The sequence below is a fragment of the Pseudophryne corroboree genome, chromosome 5, assembly GCF_028390025.1.
Source record: "Pseudophryne corroboree isolate aPseCor3 chromosome 5, aPseCor3.hap2, whole genome shotgun sequence".
Lineage (NCBI taxonomy): Eukaryota > Metazoa > Chordata > Amphibia > Anura > Myobatrachidae > Pseudophryne > Pseudophryne corroboree.
The window spans coordinates 106795216-106817260 of NC_086448.1; the positions used below are offsets into that span (position 1 = coordinate 106795216).

General features: G+C 46.9%; 1 protein-coding gene across 5 annotated transcripts in view; it reads right to left on the reverse strand.

Moving 5' to 3' along the window:
* Window positions 1-4420: 4420 nt before the first annotated feature.
* NSUN6 (NOP2/Sun RNA methyltransferase 6) overlaps window positions 4421-22045 on the reverse strand; it is a 141792-nt gene continuing 124167 nt past the window's right edge. For 4 of the 5 annotated variants that reach the window (XM_063921550.1, XM_063921549.1, XM_063921552.1 and 1 more), the window contains 3 exons: window positions 15698-15849; window positions 13828-13953; window positions 4421-5375 (listed from right to left, as the gene is read on the reverse strand). In XM_063921550.1, coding sequence (XP_063777620.1) covers window positions 5181-5375; window positions 13828-13953; window positions 15698-15849 — 473 coding nt within the window. In that variant the 3' untranslated portion in view covers window positions 4421-5180. Of the gene's footprint in view, window positions 5376-6994; window positions 7072-13827; window positions 13954-15697; window positions 15850-22045 lie in introns of all 5 variants that reach the window. The other variant, XR_010177597.1, reaches the window with a different exon arrangement.

Consider the following 22045-nt stretch of genomic DNA (forward strand, 5'->3'; position numbering starts at 1 on the left):
GGGAAACAGGTATTTTGGCTGAGCTGCGTAGCTCCGAGGCAGCCATCTGCGGCGCCATCTTAGATTGTAATCGCTATAATCGTTGTTGCTGTTACCTATTGCTGCTCCTTAATACAATGGGTATATTTGAAACAAGTGATACTGTAAATAAAATAACTGCTTTTTCTGTTGCTGAATTAGTCAAAACTAAAAGCAGCCTTGTGGTGAGGTGTTAGAATCCAATTCCTGTTGTGTAGGTGTGAAAGATCTCAGTGTGAGAGGCCTTTGAAGTACATTTCTTGTGGGGGGTAGTGATAACATGTGTCCTTTGGAATGGCTCTTGCAAATTGAAGTGAGCAGTGACCCTTCAGTGATTCAGAGCCTGAATATGCTGTATATTAGTTGATTAATGCAAGAAGTCAGTTATTTTTTGCTCAGAGAACAGAGGTGAATGATGTCTAAGTGAGGGGCTGGATGGAGCCAAATATAGGTTGTAGTTCACAGTACCTTGTCTGGGATGTCCAATGCAGAGCACAGTAGATTCCAAACTGAAGGATTTCTAAGTGGAGAGTTGCAGAGGTTTCAATCTAGTGTGTATCTCAGTGCAGGAATGCAATCTGTTGGTTTTGATCAGATGTCCGCGTAGAGTAGAACAGGTTAAAGGTAAGTCCTTGGATATTTACGATGATTTATAGGTCAGTTGTGGTGAATTTCAGCTGTTTTATGGAGATGATCAGGAGCATGCAAAAGATGATGCAGCCATCTTGGTGTTATTATAGAAGCAGTACCTCCAGCATCACGTCTGGAAATGACACCTGACAGTATATAACAGATGGAACAGTAGAAGCAGGTCCTCCAGCATCACGTCTAGAGATGGTGCCTGACAGTATATAACAGATGGAACAGTAGAAGCAGCACCTCCAGCATCACGTCTGGAGATGGCGCCTGACAGTATATAACAGATGGAACAGTAGAAGCAGCACCTCCAGCATCACGTCTGGAGAAGGCGCCTGACAGTATATAACAGATGGAACAGTAGAAGCAGCACCCCCGGCATCACGTCTGGTGAAGGCACCTGACAGTATATAACAGATGGAACAGTAGAGCAGGTCCTCCAGCATCACGTCTGGAGAAGGCGCCTGACAGTATATAACAGATGGAACAGTAGAAGCAGCACCTCCAGCATCACGTCTGGAGAAGGCGCCTGACAGTATATAACAGATGGAACAGTAGAAGCAGCACCTCCAGGATCACGTCTGGAGATGACACCTGACAGTATATAACAGATGGAACAGTAGAGCAGGTCCTCCAGCATCACGTCTGGAGAAGGCGCCTGACAGTATATAACAGATGGAACAGTAGAAGCAGCACCTCCAGCATCACGTCTGGAGAAGGCGCCTGACAGTATATAACAGATGGAACAGTAGAAGCAGCACCTCCAGGATCACGTCTGGAGATGACACCTGACAGTATATAACAGATGGAGCAGTACCTCCAGCATCACGTCTGGAGAAGGCGCCTGACAGTATATAACAGATGGAACAGTAGAAGCAGCACCTCCAGCATCACGTCTGGAGATGGCGCCTGACAGTATATAACAGATGGAACAGTAGAAGCAGTACCTCCAGCATCACGTCTGGAGATGGCGCCTGACAGTATATAACAGATGGAACAGTAGAAACAGAACCTCCAACATCACGTATGGAGATGGTGCCTGTTAGCTAAAAGCATCATGTCTGGAAATGTGGAACCTCTCTGTTAGCTAAAAGCCTCATTAAATTAGTGCCACTCCCTTCCTGTCAACTCATTCCATAATCTTATTTCACTAATGCAATGTCTGTCAGTTCTTTTATCTCTACAGTCAATTAATTTGTCAAGGACTTGATCACCTTGATACACTCTTTATGGCTATTCTGTCCTTGACGAGCAGATTACCATTTCCCTCATTACATGATCATCCTGTGCGTAGATTCTGTATAATATAGTTTTCTTGGCTTTATGATTTTGGTTGTGTCGTTAGCAATCTTGCTGTTTGTGTACGTTTAGGAGGTGCAGCGTGGTGGGTTTCCCAGACAGTGGGTTTCCAGTTACAAGAAACTAGCTGTAAACCTTATGCAGACATTGGGGAGGTCAGTAACAAAGGGCACTTTGGTTTGTGGCAGGATGCGCTCCAACCCCTACCCCCACCTAGGAAGATGCCTCTACAAAGTAGAAGCACATCTGGATTTACAAAGTGGTGCAAAAATCTGAGGAAGGTCCACTGTACAAGTGTCAAGTCCAACCTTCTACCACTTTACAACCACCTTCTCCAATATACTGTAGGACATTTTTTAATTTTTCCTAAATATTTTCCATAATTTCATTTATGGCTCAAATTAATGGTGCGGTGAGGAGGCAGTGTGATGTCTTTATTACATGTGGAACTTTAGTGTGTTTCAGGATCATTACGCACCTGGAAATGTGCAACTTGAATATGTATCGCAATAGTAGTATTGATTGAAACAGAGGTGAATTTAGGGGTCATGCCCTCCCTATAGGCACAATATAATTTGCTTCCCCACCACCTTCACAACTGCCCTCAGCCTCAGCGGTGCCGGAAGTTAAGCAGACCATCAGAACTGCCCGGCAGCAGTGTAGGTACTGTAGCTCTGCACAGACATCATGATAGTGTCACTCTGGGCTAAAGCTTCTGGTCCCGAATCTGAAGCCTCCGGGCAGACAGCAGTTAGACAAGTAGCCCCAACCTCTCCCCCCACCTTCTGCATGTAAACCGAAGACCTTCTCTAGTGCTACATGAATAAAGGGTCAGCGGCTGGTGCAAAGCTCCTTTGCAGAGTTGGAACGGCGTTACTCCATTGAGTCTGCCCTCTCCAACTCTTTCTCTTTTTCATACTCCTGTGTCAACATTATCCCACCAAATATGACACACCAGTGAATCCATTGTACATGTCAACAGAGAGTGTGAGAGTGAGAGAGAGAGAGAGAGAGAGAGAGAGAGAGAGAGAGAGAGTGTGTGTGTGTGTGTGTGTGTGTGTGTGTAAAAACAAAAGTATATACAGATGGAGCCTCCCTCATCGTTGCTGTTTCTCCGCCTAAACGGAGGATTAGTCACGCCTAAGCGATAGTGTTGTCTTTATAAGTATAATGGGGAGAGATAAAAGCTCCTCCCTAAGTTCCTGGATGCCAAAACACTGTGCTTAGCACTTAGGGAGAAGCTTTTACCTCTCCCCATTATACTTATAAAGATAACACTTGCCGCTGTAGCCTTTAGAGCAGAGTACATTACAAGCTGTTCATGCTACTTAGTACTCAAACAGAAAATACTGTATTTTCTATCTGAGTACTAAGTAGTACGAACACTTTGTAATGTACTCTGCTCTAAAGGCTACAGCGGCAAGTGTTATCTTTATAAGTATAATGGGGAGAGGTAAAAGCTTCTCCCTAAGTTCCTGGATGCCAAAACACTGTGCTTAGCGTCTCTGTAAAGTATTTTCTATCTAGCCAGAAACCCAGCACCCTGTGCAAGCTGTTCCGACAATTGGAGGGGACCCGACACATGGTTGCTTGCCGTTTCCCTTTGCTGTGTCACATAAACTAGTGGCCGGTCTGCCCTGAAAGCCAAGATTCTCCTCTTTCGTATGGCACTGGCCTCAAGTCTCTGGGACAGAACCGGAGATATTGGGTCACAAAGTGGACCCATTTTCCCATAGACTATAATAGGACAGTTAATTCAGACCCCCCATGAGTTCTGACGCTTGCCGTTAGCCTAGTGGGGTTCACAGAAACTTGGGGTTGGTATCCTCTGGTAGCTAATCGTCCCCCCTTCCATACCAACCGGGTTCTGAGCCAACTGGACCCCAAAACCGGAGATATTAATCTTTAAGCCCATTTTAATTTAATAGCTCACATAAACCTAACATCAATGGACCATTGCTTTAACACGTTCGTTTGCATCTGTATACACTATTTTTATTTATTGATTTGTCTATGGGACCTCAGTGCTGCAGTGTATTTTAGATAACGTAATGGTACGCGCGTACAGCATTACCTATACACTGTACAGTAAAGTAGTTCTTGCGCTATAGTGTACTGTATTTCATTGGAGACCACACGCATGCGCAATGGTGATTTTAAAAAACGACATCTGGTGGATGATCGCAGGTATTACACTCACTGTTAATGCCAAACGCCATGATAAGCTATGTGAGCCTCCCTAGAACTGGCCTTGCGCCCAGGCACGCTGTGACTCCGTGATCGGGACTAACGCCATAGACAGCATAGATGAGCAAGGCTCCATCTGTAGTTTGTTAACATGTTTATGCACCCTGACATATTAAAACAGTATTAAGAGAAGTGCCATAAATACTTTCCAATGAAATAGATTCCATCAGCATCAAATCCCCCCCCACCCCCCCCATCCATCTATGGTGACATCACCCTATTCCTATTTCCAACTGGTCCTTTAATATTTGATGTACTGTACATCCATGTACTTTACCTTCTTACATTTTTGTGCATGGACCGGTGATAAAAAGTCTCTTAAGTCTTCCATAGCAGTAACATGAACCTTTTCATAGAGCGATATACAGAGGGTATAGGTGTTAAACACTTGAATTGAGCTTTGTCCTTACCAGGCGAGTAGGATTTATTTTTATTAGGTAAACAGAACAGAAGTCAGCCAGTATATAAAACGCCTGGGAATTCCTGTAACCTGCTGTCGCAGCAGCCGACTGTAGAGCGAACAGCTGGCAGACAGTCTGCTACTATGGCAACGCAGATATTAATTTGTTTTAGTGGTAAAACGGAGGTAGAAATGAATTTACCACCTGAAAACTATTACTTCATCCACATAGTATATAGTCACAAACTGAGATTCAAAGGGTATTGAGATAGCGCTGCACCCAAAAGACTGTCTGTGTTTGTACATGTCCTTCTGCGGCAACGTTCTTTAAATACACTCCCCGGATTTCAGGTGGCTGCTGTCTGTTCTCCTTGTGCACAGTAGTTGTAATGTCCCAGAGGAATTTGATTACTAATAAGAGAATAAGAAACTAGCGCCCTCTAGTGTAGTAATTTAGGTATGCATGTTGACCAATTTATACTCTTGGTTACTAAATTATTACACTAGAGGACACTTTTCTCATTCTCTTTAATATATATAATTTATATACACAGTATATAAACAATTAAAATTAAAAAAATCAGATCTTTTTCAGGAATTTGGCAATGAAGAAACCAATTGTATCAGTGTTTGCCATCAGAACTCCATCTTCGTCACTCATATCAATGACATCGTCACGTATCATAGCAGAGGACGGGTCAAACCTCTGTAGGAGCTTCAGCAGCTGAGGGGACAATCCCGCGCCCCTCATACCTTCTCCCCCAATGTGTGGTTCCTGTTATAAAACAGAGATCATTTCTGCATTACGTGATCAGCAGCAGGAGTTGTACCCTTTATTGGAATACTTCTACCATACACATTTTAAAGATCACTTTTGTCCTTCCATCTGGCATAAGAGAACACAGAGACACAATGTAATAAAAAGAATTGTTAATTTAAAAATGCCATTTCTTTACAATGCAAAACCAACCCCCAGCAGTTTGCGCCAAGAGGGGGGCACAGGTACTCTTTACCCAGGCCTGTTGGAGGGTCCCACGGCCCCCTCCCCGCGATGCAGGGAGAGGGAAAACTGCAGCAGCTGCTCAGTGCAGCCTGTCCCCCTCTTCCCATGCGTGGGTGTAGGAGCAAGCGATCACATCCCGCACTCCACCCTGGACACCTGCGCCCCCATTAGTTTATTATTTTTTTCAATGGAGGGGGTTTGGTCACACCCCCTGCATTTGGTCGGTTCCGGTACGAATGGTCGACCATGTTATGGTCGACAGTCATTAGGTCGACCACTATTGGTCAACATTGGCATTGTCGACATGGACAAATGATCGACACATGAAAATGGTTGCCACATGAAAGGTCGACGCATGAAAAGGTCGACATGAGGTTTTTTTTACTTTTTGGGTGTCGTTTTCTGCGTAAAGTGACGGGGAACCCCAATTAGTGCACCGCGTCCCCCCACATGGCTCGCTTCGCTCGCCATGCTTCGTTCCCAATCGTAATCCATGTGGATTGTAAAGTATGGAAAAGTTCCCCAAAAGAAAAGAATTGTGAAAAACGCATGTTGACCTTTTAATGTGTCGACCATGTGTCCATGTCGACCATGTCAATGTCGATCAATAGTGGTCGACCTAATGACTGTCGACCATAACATGGTCGACCATCCAAACGGATACCCATTTGGTCATGCCCCCTCCTTATACCAGGGCCTGCCAGAACTGTCTGCAGCCCTGCATGTGACCACTAGGGGAAGCCATTAATAATACACAAGCATTTCCTCTTCGGTTTACTAAAAGTCCTAAAGGTTAACCCTATGGTGGTCATTCCGAGTTGTTCGCTAGCTGCAATCGTTTGCTGTGCAGCGATGTGGCAAAAAAATGGCACTTCTGCGCATGCGGCGCAATGCGCATGCGCAACGTACTTTCACAATGGCCGATGTAGTTTCACACAAGGTCAAGCGAAGCTTTTCAGTCGCACTGCTGGCCGCAGAGTGATTGATATGAAGTGGGCGTTTCTGGGTGTCAACTAACCGTTTTCAGGGAGTGTTCGAAAAAACGCAGGCGTGCCAGGAAAAATGCAGGCGTGGCTGGGAGAACGCAGGGCGTGTTCGTGACGTCAAAACAGGAACTGAACAGTCTGAAGTGATCGGAAGCGCTGAGTAGGTCTGAAGCTACTCTGAAACTGCACAATTTTTTTTTGTAGCCGCTCTGCGATCCTTTCGCTCGCACTTCTGCTACGCTAAGATACACTCCCAGTGGGCGCCGGCTTAGCGTTTGCACGGCTGCTACAAACTGCTAGTGAGCGATCAACTCGGAATGACCCCCTATGTACGGAAGTTGCTTTTCTTCTTTTAAGAATCCTCTGTTTTGTGTCAGTACCCTCTTTAAGTCTCCTGTACATTACCGGTCAAAAACGTTTTGGAACACCCCCATTTCTTCCGTTTTTATTGGAATTTACGCAGTATAAGGTCTCAGTGTACTCTGAAATTAAAGTGTAGACCAAATAAATTATTGGAGATAACAAATAAATCATAGAATTATTATGTTTAACAAAATATAATCTAAATTTTGTCTTCTAAAAGTAGGCACTTTTTGCAGATATAATCACTGAACATACTTGTGGCTGTCTTTCTACAAAGGAATCATATATTGGGGGTAATTCCAAGTTGATCGCAGCAGGAAATTTTTTAGCAGTTGGGCAAAACCATGTGCACTGCAGGGGAGGCAAATATAACATGTGCAGAGAGAGATAGATTTGGGTGTGGTGAGTTCAATCTGCAATCTAAATTGCAGTGTAAAAATAAAGCAGCCAGTATTTACCCTACACAGAAACAAAATAACCCACCCAAATCTAACTCTCTCTGCAAATGTTATATCTGCCCCCCCCCCCACCCCCTGCAGTGCACATGGTTTTGCCCAACTGCTAAAAAATTTCCTGCTGCGATCAACTTGGAATTACCCCCTTGTATGGGATGTCCTATTATCATTGCAGAAGTTCTGACAAATGTGTTGCACTCGTGGCTGCTTTACATTCACCCTTTTGTCCATTTGTTCATATGTGGTCACAAGGCAGATATTGGGGCTAATTCAGGTTGGATCGCAAATCGCGATCCAACCGGAATTTCTTACGACAGCCCCCGCATCCTGCGCACGCGCCCGCATTGTCTACGGGGGGCCGCAGAAAAAGCGATCACCTCTGCCTGTCAATCAGGCAGAGGCGTTCGCGGGGCGGGCAACGCTCCATTTCTAGGGAGGAGATGGAGCGTTGCGGGGCGGTGTGGCGCAAACGGGGGTGGAGGCAGCCAAACAGAGGTGCGTCGGGGGGATGGGACGTCACACGCAGCCGCCGTGATCAGGAAGATGGCAGCGGGATCCTGCGGGCTAAGCTGCGCCGGCAGGAAGCTTCCACAGTTTCTGCTAACAAGCAGAAATTGCAATGCCTTCACAATTTCTGCTTGTGGAACGGGGGAAGGCGCCGGTCAGCATACTGGGAACCCTTGGCCAGTGATGGGCGGCCCCCAGCATGCTAGTAAAAGGATAACAAATTCTGCTAATTACTGAATTAGGCCCATTGTATGCAAATCTGGCAATGTTTTCTTACTGCACATGCATCTGAGCCACTGTGCGCACGAACAGCAAGTGAATTGCGATTGCAACGAGGAATTAGTCACAGAGTGAGTGACAGGAAGACAGCGTTTAGCGGTGGGAACGGGGAGTGGCGCAGGCGTTCAGACGGCGTTTTCTGGGTGTGCATAAATTAGCAGTTGCAATCTTACTTGCTACTGGAGAGCCCTCTGCGTCCCAGGAGAGCAGCTCAGCCTGCTCATCTACTCTCAACTCTGCGACATGTCCCGTATTAGCATATAATCCAAATTGCATACGGCAAAAGATAGCAACAGCAGCAGCAAGAACAACATCTGAATCAGGCCCACTGTGCTGGTCATTCCATAATTTGACGCCTATTGCCTGGTTCTTTTCCTTGAAGGTACATCTGACATAGCCTGGCGCTATGTTTAGGTCATTGTCTTGCTGTAGGATGAACCCTGGAACATCTAGATGCAGACCAAAGGGAATTGCATGGCACTGCCAAATGCTGTGATAGCCCTTTTGGTTTAGAGGCCGGCGGCATTTAGTACTGATCCCGTTTAGAGTACCAGTCACTGTGCAAGTCGCCCACCCAGAATCCAGCAAGAGACCCAGACCACCACCCTTCCGCCACACACTGAGAAACCATCCTTTTACCTACTCAATGCATAAAAACTCTGCGTAATGAACCAGAGATTTTATATATTGATTCATCTGTTCATAAGACCATCTTCCAGTCTTCTGTAGTCCACTGGTGGTGCTCCATGGCCCAGGAAAGCTTCCATTGTTTATTTTTCCATCTCAGTAATGGGTGTGGTTCATTAGGTCGACATGAGTTAGGTCGATATACATTGGGTCGACCACGTTTGGTCGGCATGCATTAGGTCGACATGGTCATTAGGTCAACATGTGCTAGGTCGACATGGAAAAAGGTTGACGGGAGTTTTTTCTACTTTTTTTGGTGTCGTTTTCTTTGTAAAGTGACAGGGAACCCCAATTAGTGCACCGGCTTCGCTCGCCATGCTTCGGGCTGCGCTCGGCACAGGTTACCGTTCCCAACTGTAGTCCACATGGATCGTTAAGTATGAAAAAGGTAAAAAAAAAGAAATTTTTTTTGGTGAAACTCATGTCAACCTTTTTCCATGTCGACCTAATGACCATGTCGACCTAGTGATCATGTTGACCTAATGAATGTCGACCAAACATGGCTGACCACTGTATGTCGACCTAATGATCGTTACCGCTTACTAATGGCTTTCTTACTGCCACTAAACCAGTCACACCTGGTGCTCAAAGTTTTCTCTGCACAGATGAAAAGGAGACTTGTTAACTGGGACTAGTGTTAAGCTCTGCTTGAAGCTGTTGTTCTGTCAGCTTTCAATCACACAAACGGTTGCCTTTCATCCACTTCTTTCCCGTTTCTGTTGTGGCTTTCCGTTTGCCATAACAAGTAATGGATTCCGGAAAGGGGTGGGCGATCACGTCCCTGTAACATACACACCTCCTGTATGGGCACTTCAGGTGGCTGAGACCTCCCTCTCGTCACGCCTCCTCACTTACAGTTTGTGTTATGGGGGGCTTGGCCTGATCGCACCCCCCCCAATAACCTCCTTTATCTGCCCTAGTCAGAACTCTTCTTGGTTAGAATTTCCTCCACTTTCCAAGTGCTCTTTGATGGTGTAAGAAACTGTACTCACTGACACCATGGCCTTCTTTGAAATTTCCCTAAAAGGAAAGGCCTACACTTTTAGGGTTATAATGGTCGGTCGGTCTGTCTTCCTTTGTTAATTGCCTTTTTCTCACAAATGTAATAGCATTTCCTGCTGTGGAATATAAATCAACTAATGCTTCAGAAGGTGTAATAACAGTCTATTCAAACACTGATATTATACTACAGTGCCCAGTAGAAGCTGCGATATCTGTAGGAAGACTTCACATTAACTTACAAGGGCCCTCATTCCGAGTTGTTCGCTCGCTAGCTGCTTTTAGCAGCATTGCACACGCTATGCCGCCGCCCTCTGGGAGTGTATCTTAGCTTAGCAGAAGTGCGAACAAAAGATTAGCAAAACTGCTACTAAATAATTCTTTGCAGTTTCTGAGTAGCTCCAGACCTACTCACAGATTGCGATCAGCTCAGTCCGTTTAGTTCCTGGTTTGACGTCACAAACACACCCAGCGTTCGGCCAGCCACTCCCCCGTTTCTCCAGAACTCCCGCGTTTTTACCTGACACGCCTGCGTTTTTTAGCACACTCCCGGAAAATGCTCAGTTACCTCCCAGAAACGCCCCTTTCCTGTCAATCAATTACCGAACAGCAGTGCGACTGAAAAGCGTTGTACGAACACCAGCAAAACTGCTAAGTTTTTAGTTAAATAACTTAGCGCATGCGCGCTGCTTACCATGCGCATGCGCATTTACCAGTAAATCGCAGCATAGCGAAAATCGGCAACGAGCAAACAACTCGGAATGAACCCCAAAGTTCAATGTCTGTACTTCCACTGCAGCGGAATATCTGTGAGTACATAACCCATTACTTGCTCCCTGAAATAAGGCCTTTTTAATATCTCCGAAAATAATTTTTCCGTTTTTGCTAAGCAAAATAGTTTTTTTAACCTCTGGAAGTCACTGGACTTGAATTGCTTAAATTGCAGTAAAAACTGGAAAAAGAAATAATAATGTTTGTACAGGGTGAGGTAAAAAAAAAGCCTCCCAGATTTTAAAGGTTAACAAAAAGGCACTGTAAAGGTTACTCAAAATGTTAGTGAATAATGTAAAGGTGCATGGAATACAGATTATTTACAAATGGTTTTGAATATGATATCGTCATTTCTTGGAGTATAGAAGCCTTCAGTGCATTAATGGTTCTTGGTTGATGGCCCCATTGGCTGTGTAGAGGCCTTTCATGAAACGTAGCCAGACAAATGAAAGTGAGCTTCGTTAGGAAATTGCAGCGATAACGCTGGAAATGAGCTGCCGAGTGATGCGAAACTTCAGAAAGCGATTACAAATGTGTATCATGAATGAAGGCCGCCATCTGGACGATATCATCTTCCAAACCATAAATTATGTACTAAAATTTTGAATAGCATTTACAGTACCATTCCTTTTTTTTTTTTTTTGTATACCCTTTAACATGGGGGGAGGGGGGGTCTCACCCAGTATATACAGATGCGTCCTTATACATCTTGTCTCAATATGCCACGCAGCGGGCGATGGCTGGTGCGAGTCAGCTGACAGGTCCCGCGCAACTCTGTTAGGCCGTTTTCACATCACAAACCCAGGTTGGACCCAGCTTTTGAACCTGGGTCCGACCCGGGTCTGAGCAGCCTCAGACCCTTTCACATTGCAGTTTGAACCAGGGTTATTCCCGGGTTGGTGCCTTTCACACTGAACCTGGGTCACCCATGTTAAACATTTAAAATGGACTTTTCTGGCTCACATTGATGAGGTTTCAAAGGAACTAAAAGGAGGGGCTGGGGACTGCTCTGACACATAAACAGCCAATCAGCACCTTTATCTGAGACCTGGGTTGAATATCCGGGTCAGAGGCTTTCACACTACACAACGACCCGGGTTCAACCCTTGTTTAACCCTTCTTTTAACAAGAGGGTTGAAATGCCGGGTTGCTCGACCCGTGTTATTCGCTTTGGCGCTTTCACACTGCACCTCGACCCGAGTCGACTCGACAACAACCCGTCAATAAACCGGGTTATTTTGGCGAAGTGAAAGGGGTATTAGTGTTGGGCGTCTTTTTGCCTAAAATGCGTCGTATTACACTAGATGGAAGTGAGCAGTATCTTTAGTATCTTTAGGATATTTTTTTCCACCAATTTCGTCTTGCGTTAAATTAAAATAGTAAAATGACACTTTTACAGAAAGCACAAGTTATGCAGCCAGTATATGGTGTGTCTATTTGTTTCTGAATAAATCAGTGCTCCCGTGAAAGTATGGGAAGTTCCTGTCTGATGAGACTACAGAATGACTGCAAAAAAGTTTACTTTTTTTTTTAAGGGCCAAAACAGGACTTTTGTATTAATTCTATAATCCGTGAATACGTCTTTATACAGCAGCATAGTATGTAAATGATGTAATCATTGATTCAAATATGTGCTGAAGAGGATTCCCACATTCCTCTACTTATAAAAGGAATCATCCGCATAGTCTGACTAAATAATGCCTGAGCATGTACGTAGGAACCACCCAGAAATCACAATCAGAAGTCTGAGGAGGGATCAGTACGAGATCCCACCGGACGGGATGCCGGCGGTCGGAATACCGACACCGGGATCCCGACCGGCACAATCCCGACAGGGGGGCGAGCACAACGCAGCCCCTTGCGGGCTCGCTGCGTTAGCCATGCTGCGGGTACAGTGCCTCGCTACGCTCGGCACACTAATTTATTCTCCCTCTATGGGTGTCGTGGACACCCACAGAGGGAGAATATGTCGGGTTTGTGCCGGTCGGGATCCCGGTGTCGGTATTTCGACCGCCGAGATCACGTCCGGCGGGATCTTGACCGCAGCCCTCTGAGGGAGGGGATTGTTACCCCGAAACGTTACATATTAAATAGCACGCCCTGCTGGGATTTATGCACTAAATCCAGTATCTGTGAGTCTCTGAGTGCCTCCTATGTTGTAGAATAGCTATATATATATATATATATATATATATACATACACACATACATACATAGTATATAAATAAACACACACATTTATGCCACACTTACTTTCAGAAGGACACTCCAAGCAAGGTATTCTGTATATTACTTACCTACTTTTTGTCTGCCCTAGCCGGAGGGGCAAGCTAGGTCAGAACAGGGAAGGGTGTGGCTTCATGGATGGACAGTGCAGGGGCGTGGACGCACAAACGTGTCATCAGCCGCCCCAGACCGCCCACGGGGAGGAGTGGGAGGCAGAGGGGGGTGAGGCCAGCTCTGGGAGACTTGCCTACCTTTCCGGGGGGCCAGGAGCGCCACATGATTTTCTGGAGCCTCCCGGCCAATCCAGGAGGGTAGGTAAGTTCTGTATGCAGACGTACATGCGTGCTGCACCTACATATCTACAGACACAAAGCCGGCAAGGGAAGAAGTGGGGTGGTGTAGCCAGAGTATAGTGAGGCCCTGCTCCCTACATAGTATGCAGCGTGGAGGCAGCAGCAGGGTCCCTCTGCCATAGTACCAACAAGCCTTAGGCCGGTCAGACTTGATTCAGAGCAGATTCAGAATAGTGTTTCTTAGATAAACTGGAGTGAGAGTGGTTAATTAATGAGATTTTTTATAAACTGTTATAAAAAGTTCCTGGTTATTAACAGAGCCTTTAGCGTCCAGATTACTACTTTTATTGTTGTTAGTAATGTGGGAAGGTGGTCACTTACATTTGAGTGTTGCACCAATAATTGATCTTTAGGAGCTAGCACTGGGCAGGCCTGGAGTAGCGGGCTACTTAATGGATGTATGCGGGTGGGGTCACAGACAATGCCAGACGCCTCTCACAGAGGCACACAGAGAGAAGGGTAAATCTCCTGCTTAGTGGGAGATGAATTGCCCCCAATACTCCCCTCCTGTCCATCACAAGTCACTGGTACAGGCAGCGGTCACTTTCATACAACACAGGTCCAACCAAACTACAAATATGCTGCCCTGGCTTGTTACCTGTGCCTGTAGCTGGAGGCAGGGGAACGTACTCAGAGCCCAGGCCACTTGCTCTTCATTCTCGGATAAAGTTATAGTACATGTGCTGTACACCAGCGTGCCACCGGGCAGTAGTAACTCCACCGCCTGGGAAAGAGAAAATATTCCTTCTCACTGAATTTATAAACAGGGATAGAAAGTGTATAAACGACTGGAATATAACACCACAGGGGAGATGTACTAAGCCTTGGAGAGTGAGAAAGTGGAGAGAAATAAAGTACCAGCCAATCAGCTCCTAACTGTCATTTTCCAAATCCAGTCTGTAACATGGCAGTTAGGAGAGAATTGGCTGGTACTTTATAAATCTCCACGGTTTGGTACATCTCCCCCTATATAGTGACATTTGTAATCTATTCTAGTTCAAGGGGATTGGCCACTCGAATGCAGATGTCAGGCCAAGCTGTTTCCTAACGAGGTTCTCCAGGTGCCGGTGTCAGCACTGACCTCTTGTGTGGCCTGCTTTCTTAGCTAGCTGTCCACTGCTACAGCCAACTGCAGTATCCCAAAGCAGGGACCTGGTACGGGGACAGGGCAGGGACGAGGTACAGGGACAGGGCAGGGACGAGGTACGGGGTCAGGGCAGGGACGAGGTACGGGGACAGGGCAGGGACGAGGTACGGGGACAGGGCAGGGACGAGGTATGGGGACAGGGCAGGGACGAGGAGCGGGGACACGGCAGGGACGAGGAGCGGGGAAAGGGCAGGTGCGAGGAGCGGGGACACGGCAGGTGCGAGGAGCGGGGACAGGGCAGGTGCGAGGAGCGGGGACACGGCAGGTGCGAGGAGCGGGGACACGGCAGGTGCGAGGAGCGGGGACACGGCAGGTGCGAGGAGCGGGGACACGGCAGGTGCGAGGAGCGGGGACACGGCAGGGACGTATTCTAATATATAGACGAGAATGCAGCTGTTCCCAGTAAGGAAACATTGTGATTTGTATCATGGACTCCACTAAGTTAATTGAATCTGTGAAAGTGTCAATCCATAATACTGATTATATTCATGTTATCTATAGCATAAACTGATCAGGAGAATTAAGGGATATTCCCTTTATCACTTTTAGGTGTTTGAAAACTGTTGGGGTTTTATTGTTATATTGGTGAAAGTGCACTAGAAATGTGGTTTCCTGCAAATGGAGGGTGCAACATACTTCCCATAAACTGTATAGTGCAGAGGTTAGATTCTCTCACCTCCCAGAAGCCTTTGCTGTGAAGAGAAGGCTACATGTAGACCAGAGGAAGATGCCTCTGTAAATGCACTCCCACCCACTCAGCATTGCCGGGCCATCTAAGTAATCAGGACTTGGAAACTGAAATATAGTTTTTCCATTACAGTGCAACGCACTCATACTCCTATCCCGCAGGTCCCATCGGACGATGCAAACTTTTCACCCCGCAGCTGTGTAACCAGCATTATGGCGACCGTACACTTTGCCATTATTGGGGCCTATAACCGCAGTGTAGGGCTGTGTCCGAGCAGCTATTACCAATCTATAGGGCTTGAGAAATCTTCTAGCAAACCCAACAGACGAGACAATTGCTGCTCATATCTGACAGTGGATATACTCACCAGACAGACCGACCAATTATCTGACAGTGTATGGCAACGTCAGTCTGTCTGATGGGGATTTTCATCTGACAGCGTATGGCCAGCACTAGACAGATAGATTTTATTCATATATATATATATAGATCACCAATCCTACAAAAGGGACAGTACACTGATTTAGGCAACACAGAGACACTCACAAGAGACATGTCATTAGGAAGGACGTCCTCTTTAACTTTAATGTTTTTTATCATAGAAGAAATATCTACTGCAGTAAGGACACTTACCACGGTGAACAGTTTGCGTTGCAGGGCCTGGTACGACAGGAGTTCTTTTAACGATGACGGGCAGATCATTCTAGGTCTCTGGCCCATTCCGCTACATGGGGCGTCCAAAAGAATGCGATGAAAGGACTCTGGCAGGAAAGGAGGTCTGGTACCTGGAAGGTAAATGTGCAGCACGGGACAGATCTCAGACAGAATCCGGGCAACTGTAACATGTGCTTAGGAAATAACGTACCGGTAAGTGAAACAGAAAATGGTTGAAGCCAATGCACTGGATCTTGGAGTTACACTGCTGCACTGTTTCATTGAAGACACAGATATTCATGTCCCAGACGCAGCTGTGTTTACAGTTTAATATTCGGTGCAGGCAACAAGCCCGATATAAGGTATTATGAACACAGAGTTTTCAGCGCTGAAAACCCAGCAGCGTGAGTCACACACAATGGGGGGGGGGGGGGGGGCAATCACACACACACTTCTGGACACCTACATGAGGAGATCTGCAGTTAGTATCAGCACTTTCTGCGGAGGGAGTTTTTGAACTCCCTGTGTTTTACAGCCAACGGTGCACAGGCAGGACCAAATGCTGCTCTCTCGTTTTCCTTTTCCGCGGCACAATCAGAATCAGAACATGTTTCAATATGTTGTCGTGGAGTGACACCTTTCCTGCAGGCAGGCAGTGGGCCTAATTAATGCATTGGCAAGTGTCATTTCCTAGGCTACAGAACGGCTAATGTTAGCAAGTGAAGCGAGAGGCCCACCGGAGCCATCACAAACTTATTCGCAATTGCGTACACATTCGCAGCTCACACGCAAAAATGAGAAACATCAAGGTTAATGGTAGCCCTATGGCTCTGAAGACTGGACACAGCAGTAGTGACTCCATGTTTTTGGATGTATGAGCTCACAGCTGACGGCAGAAACACGCCCCAAAAACGGCCATGATGCGCCTGCATTTTGCCAACAACTCCCCGTAAACGTGCCATTAATAATAGCTCCAAACGGTCACTTAATGTCAATCACTTTGCGGTGAAATCCTCATTGAGAGCAGTATCGCAGCATGTGCCACGTGATTGCGGCACATTCGCAGTCTGCCAATAACCGCTCCGTTGCCTGATAATCGGCCATTGCATACAAACATGAATTAGGCCCAATGTACGGCCTCCAGCTAGGAATGCTGTACGTCAGACCTTTGGCTCTCCAGCTGTTGTGAAACTACAAGTCCCAGCATGCACTACCATAGTATTGCTATTAGGGAATGCTAAAACTGCAGCAGGGCATGCTGGGATGTGCAGTTTCACAACAGCTGGAGAGGCGCAGGCTGATCAGGCCTGCTGTACATCAAAGACCTGCTGAATAACATGCAGCCACTAATGGAACAGGTAAGTAATACAGGCCTATATTAGGCAGTGATAGCAGATACTCATAGATAGAAGACGTTTTGTCATTGCAGTTTATTTGGACTTGTGCTATTTAAGTTGTTCTGTAAAATAATGGCAGCCAAATGTTACGTTCTAGGTTCCACTTAGGGCAGGAATTAAATGTACCTCCCTCCCGCCCGCCGGAAGAATTCTAATGTTACTGCCGACGGGCGCGACAACTTCATTTCAGCTCGCTATCCCTGGAGGTATTGAGCTGCAGTGCGTGTAAAGAGACCCGCTTGGGCACCCAAACGGGTCTCTTCACAATCGCGCTCATTACTTTAGTCGTGTTTATGATCGCAGTAACGGGGCTCATTTGTATATCGCCCCTCTATCTAAAGTCACTTTAGATGGGAGATAGTGGGTGCGATATGATTTGAATCTGGCCCTTAAAGTTGTTTAATAGCTGTGTATTCTTGGGTGGTTTATCTCACAGCAATATCCCACGTGTCACTCGGGAATAAATGAAAGAATTATGGTCTTGACACTAAAAATGATGGTGGGTGGTCTCTCTCTTCTAAACTGTCTCAACTGTTCTATGGGCCTAATTCAGAGTTGATCGCAGCAGCAAATTTGTTAGCAGTTGGGCAAAAATAAGAATTTACTTACCGATAATTCTATTTCTCATAGTCCGTAGTGGATGCTGGGGACTCCGAAAGGACCATGGGGAATAGCGGCTCCGCAGGAGACTGGGCACAAAGTAAAAGCTTTAGGACTAGCTGGTGTGCACTGGCTCCTCCCCCTATGACCCTCCTCCAAGCCTCAGTTAGGATACTGTGCCCGGACGAGCGTACACAATAAGGAAGGATTTTGAATCCCGGGTAAGACTCATACCAGCCACACCAATCACACCGTACAACTTGTGATCTGAACCCAGTTAACAGCATGATAACAGAAGGAGCCTCTGAAAAGATGGCTCACAACAACAATAACCCGATTTTTGTAACAATAACTATGTACAAGTAATGCAGACAATCCGCACTTGGGATGGGCGCCCAGCATCCACTACGGACTATGACAAATAGAATTATCGGTAAGTAAATTCTTATTTTCTCTAACGTCCTAGTGGATGCTGGGGACTCCGAAAGGACCATGGGGATTATACCAAAGCTCCCAAACGGGCGGGAGAGTGCGGATGACTCTGCAGCACCGAATGAGAGAACTCCAGGTCCTCCTCAGCCAGGGTATCAAATTTGTAGAATTTAGCAAACGTGTTTGCCCCTGACCAAGTAGCTGCTCGGCAAAGTTGTAAAGCCGAGACCCCTCGGGCAGCCGCCCAAGATGAGCCCACTTTCCGTGTGGAATGGGCTTTTACAGATTTTGGCTGTGGCAGGCCTGCCACAGAATGTGCAAGCTGAATTGTACTACAAATCCAACGAGCAATCGTCTGCTTAGAAGCAGGAGCACCCAGCTTGTTGGGTGCATACAGGATAAACAGCGAGTCAGATTTTCTGACTCCAGCCGTCCTGGAAACATATATTTTCAGGGCCCTGACTACGTCCAGCAACTTGGAATCCTCCAAGTCCCTAGTAGCCGCAGGCACCACAATAGGTTGGTTTAAGTGAAATGCTGAAACCACCTTAGGGAGAAATTGAGGACGAGTCCTCAATTCTGCCCTGTCCGTATGAAAAATTAGGTAAGGGCTTTTATAGGATAAAGCCGCCAATTCTGATACACGCCTGGCTGAAGCCAGGGCTAACAGCATTACCACTTTCCATGGGAGATATTTCAAGTCCACAGTGGTGAGTGGTTCAAACCAATGTGATTTTAGGAATCCCAACACTACATTGAGATCCCAAGGTGCCACTGGAGGCACAAAAGGAGGCTGTATATGCAGTACTCCCTTGACAAACGTCTGAACTTCAGGAACAGAAGCTAGTTCTTTTTGGAAGAATATCGACAGGGCCGAAATTTGAACCTTAATGGACCCTAATTTGAGGCCCATAGACAGTCCTGTTTGCAGGAAATGCAGGAATTGACCCAGTTGAAATTCCTCCGTAGGGGCCTTCCTGGCCTCGCACCACGCAACATATTTACGCCAAATACGGTGATAATGTTGTACGGTTACATCCTTCCTGGCTTTGATCAGGGTAGGGATGACTTCATCCGGAATGCCTTTTTCCTTCAGGATCCGGCGTTCAACCGCCATGCCGTCAAACGCAGCCGCGGTAAGTCTTGGAACACACATGGTCCCTGCTGGAGCAGGTCCTGTCTTAGAGGTAGAGGCCATGGGTCTTCCGTGAGCATCTCTTGAATTTCCGGGTACCAAGTCCTTCTTGGCCAATCCGGAGCCACGAGTATTGTCTTTACTCCTCTCCTTCTTATGATTCTCAGTACTTTTGGTATGAGAGGAAGAGGAGGGAACACATACACTGACCGGTACACCCACGGTGTTACCAGAGCGTCCACAGCTATTGCCTGAGGGTCCCTTGACCTGGAGCAATATCTGTCCAGTTTTTTGTTGAGGCGAGACGCCATCATGTCCACCTTTGGTTTTTCCCAACGGTTTACAATCATGTGGAAGACTTCTGGGTGAAGTCCCCACTCCCCCGGGTGAAGATCGTGTCTGCTGAGGAAGTCTGCTTCCCAGTTGTCCACTCTCGGAATGAACACTGCTGACAGTGCTATCACATGATTTTCCGCCCAGCGAAGAATCCTTGCCACTTCCGTCATTGCCCTCCTGCTTCTTGTGCCGCCCTGTCTGTTTACGTGGGCGACTGCCGTGATGTTGTCCGGCTGGATCAATACTGGCTGACCCTGAAGCAGAGGCCTTGCCTGACTTAGGGCATTGTAAATGGCCCTTAGTTCCAGGATATTTATGTGAAGTGACGTTTCCATGCTTGACCACAAGCCCTGGAAATTTTTTCCCTGTGTGACTGCTCCCCAGCCTCTCAGGCTGGCATCCGTGGTCACCAGGACCCAATCCTGAATGCCGAATCTGCGGCCCTCTAGGAGATGAGCACTCTGTAACCACCACAGGAGAGACACCCTTGTCCTTGGAGACAGGGTTATCCGCTGATGCATTTGAAGATGCGATCCGGACCATTTGTCTAGCAGATCCAACTGAAAAGTTCTTGCGTGGAATCTGCCGAATGGAATCGCTTCGTAAGAAGCCACCATCTTTCCCAGGACCCTTGTGCACTGATGCACTGACACCTGGCCTGGTCTTAGGAGTTTCCTGACTAGGTCGGATAACTCCCTGGCTTTCTCTTCCGGGAGAAACACCTTTTTCTGTACTGTGTCCAGAATCATCCCTAGGAACAGCAGACGTGTCGTCGGAATCAGCTGCGATTTTGGAATATTTAGAATCCATCCGTGCTGTCGTAGTACTATTTGAGATAGTGCTACTCCGACCTCTAACTGTTCTCTGGACCGTGCCCTTATCAGGAGATCGTCCAAGTAAGGGATAATTAAGATGCCTTTTCTTCGAAGAAGAATCATCATTTCGGCCATTACCTTGGTAAAGACCCGGGGTGCCGTGGACAATCCAAACGGCAGCGTCTGAAACTGATAGTGACAGTTCTGTACCACAAACCTGAGGTACCCTTGGTGAGAAGGGCAAATTGGGACATGGAGGTAAGCATCCTTGATGTCCAGAGACACCATGTAGTCCCCTTCTTCCAGGTTCGCTATCACTGCTCTGAGTGACTCCATCTTGAACTTGAACCTTTTTATGTAAGTGTTCAAGGCTTTCAGATTTAAAATGGGTCTCACCGAGCCGTCCGGCTTCGGTACCACAAACAGCGTGGAGTAATACCCCTTTCCCTGTTGTAGGAGGGGTACCTTGATTATCACTTGCTGGGAATACAGCTTGTGAATGGCTTCCAATACCGCCTCCCTGTCGGGGGTAGACGTTGGTAAAGCAGACTTCAGGAACCGGCGAGGGGGAGACGTCTCGAATTCCAATTTGTACCCCTGAGATACTACCTGCAGGATCCAGGGGTCCACTTGCGAGTGAGCCCACTGCGCGCTGAAACTCTTGAGACGGGCCCCCACCGTGCCTGAGTCCGCTTGTAAGGCCCCAGCGTCATGCTGAGGACTTGGCAGAAGCGGGGGAGGGCTTCTGGTCGTGGGAAGAAGCTGTCTGTTGCAGTCTTTTTCCCCTTCCTCTGCCCCGGGGCAGATATGAGTGGCCTTTTGCCCGCTTGCCCTTATGGGGACGAAAGGACTGAGCCTGAAAAGACGGTATCTTTTTCTGCTGCGAGGTGACGTGGGGTAAAAAGGTGGATTTCCCAGCCGTTGCCGTGGCCACCAGGTCCGATAGACCGCCCCCAAATAACTCCTCCCCTTTATACGGCAATACTTCCATATGCCGTTTGGAATCTGCATCCCCTGACCACTGTCGCGTCCATAATCCTCTTCTGGCAGAAATGGACATCGCACTTACTCTTGATGCCAGAGTGCAAATGTCTCTCTGTGCATCTCGCATATATAGGAATGCATCCTTTAAATGCTCTATAGTCAATAATATATTGTCCCTGTCCAGGGTATCAATATTTTCAGTCAGGGAATCCGACCAAGCCACCCCAGCACTGCACATCCAGGCTGAGGCGATTGCTGGTCGCAGTATAACACCAGTATGTGTGTATATACTTTTAAGGATATTTTCCAGCCTCCTATCTGCTGGTTCCTTAAGGGCGGCCGTTTCTGGAGACGGTAACGCCACTTGTTTTGATAAGCGTGTGAGCGCCTTATCCACCCTAGGGGGTGTTTCCCAACGAGCCCTAACCTCTGGTGGGAAGGGATATAGTGCCAATAATTTTTTAGAAATTAGCAGTTTTTTGTCGGGGGTAACCCACGCTTCATCACACACTTCATTCAATTCATCTGATTCAGGAAAAACTACGGGTAGTTTTTTCACACCCCACATAATACCCCTTTTTGTGGTACTTGCAGTATCAGAGATGTGCAAAACCTCCTTCATTGCCGT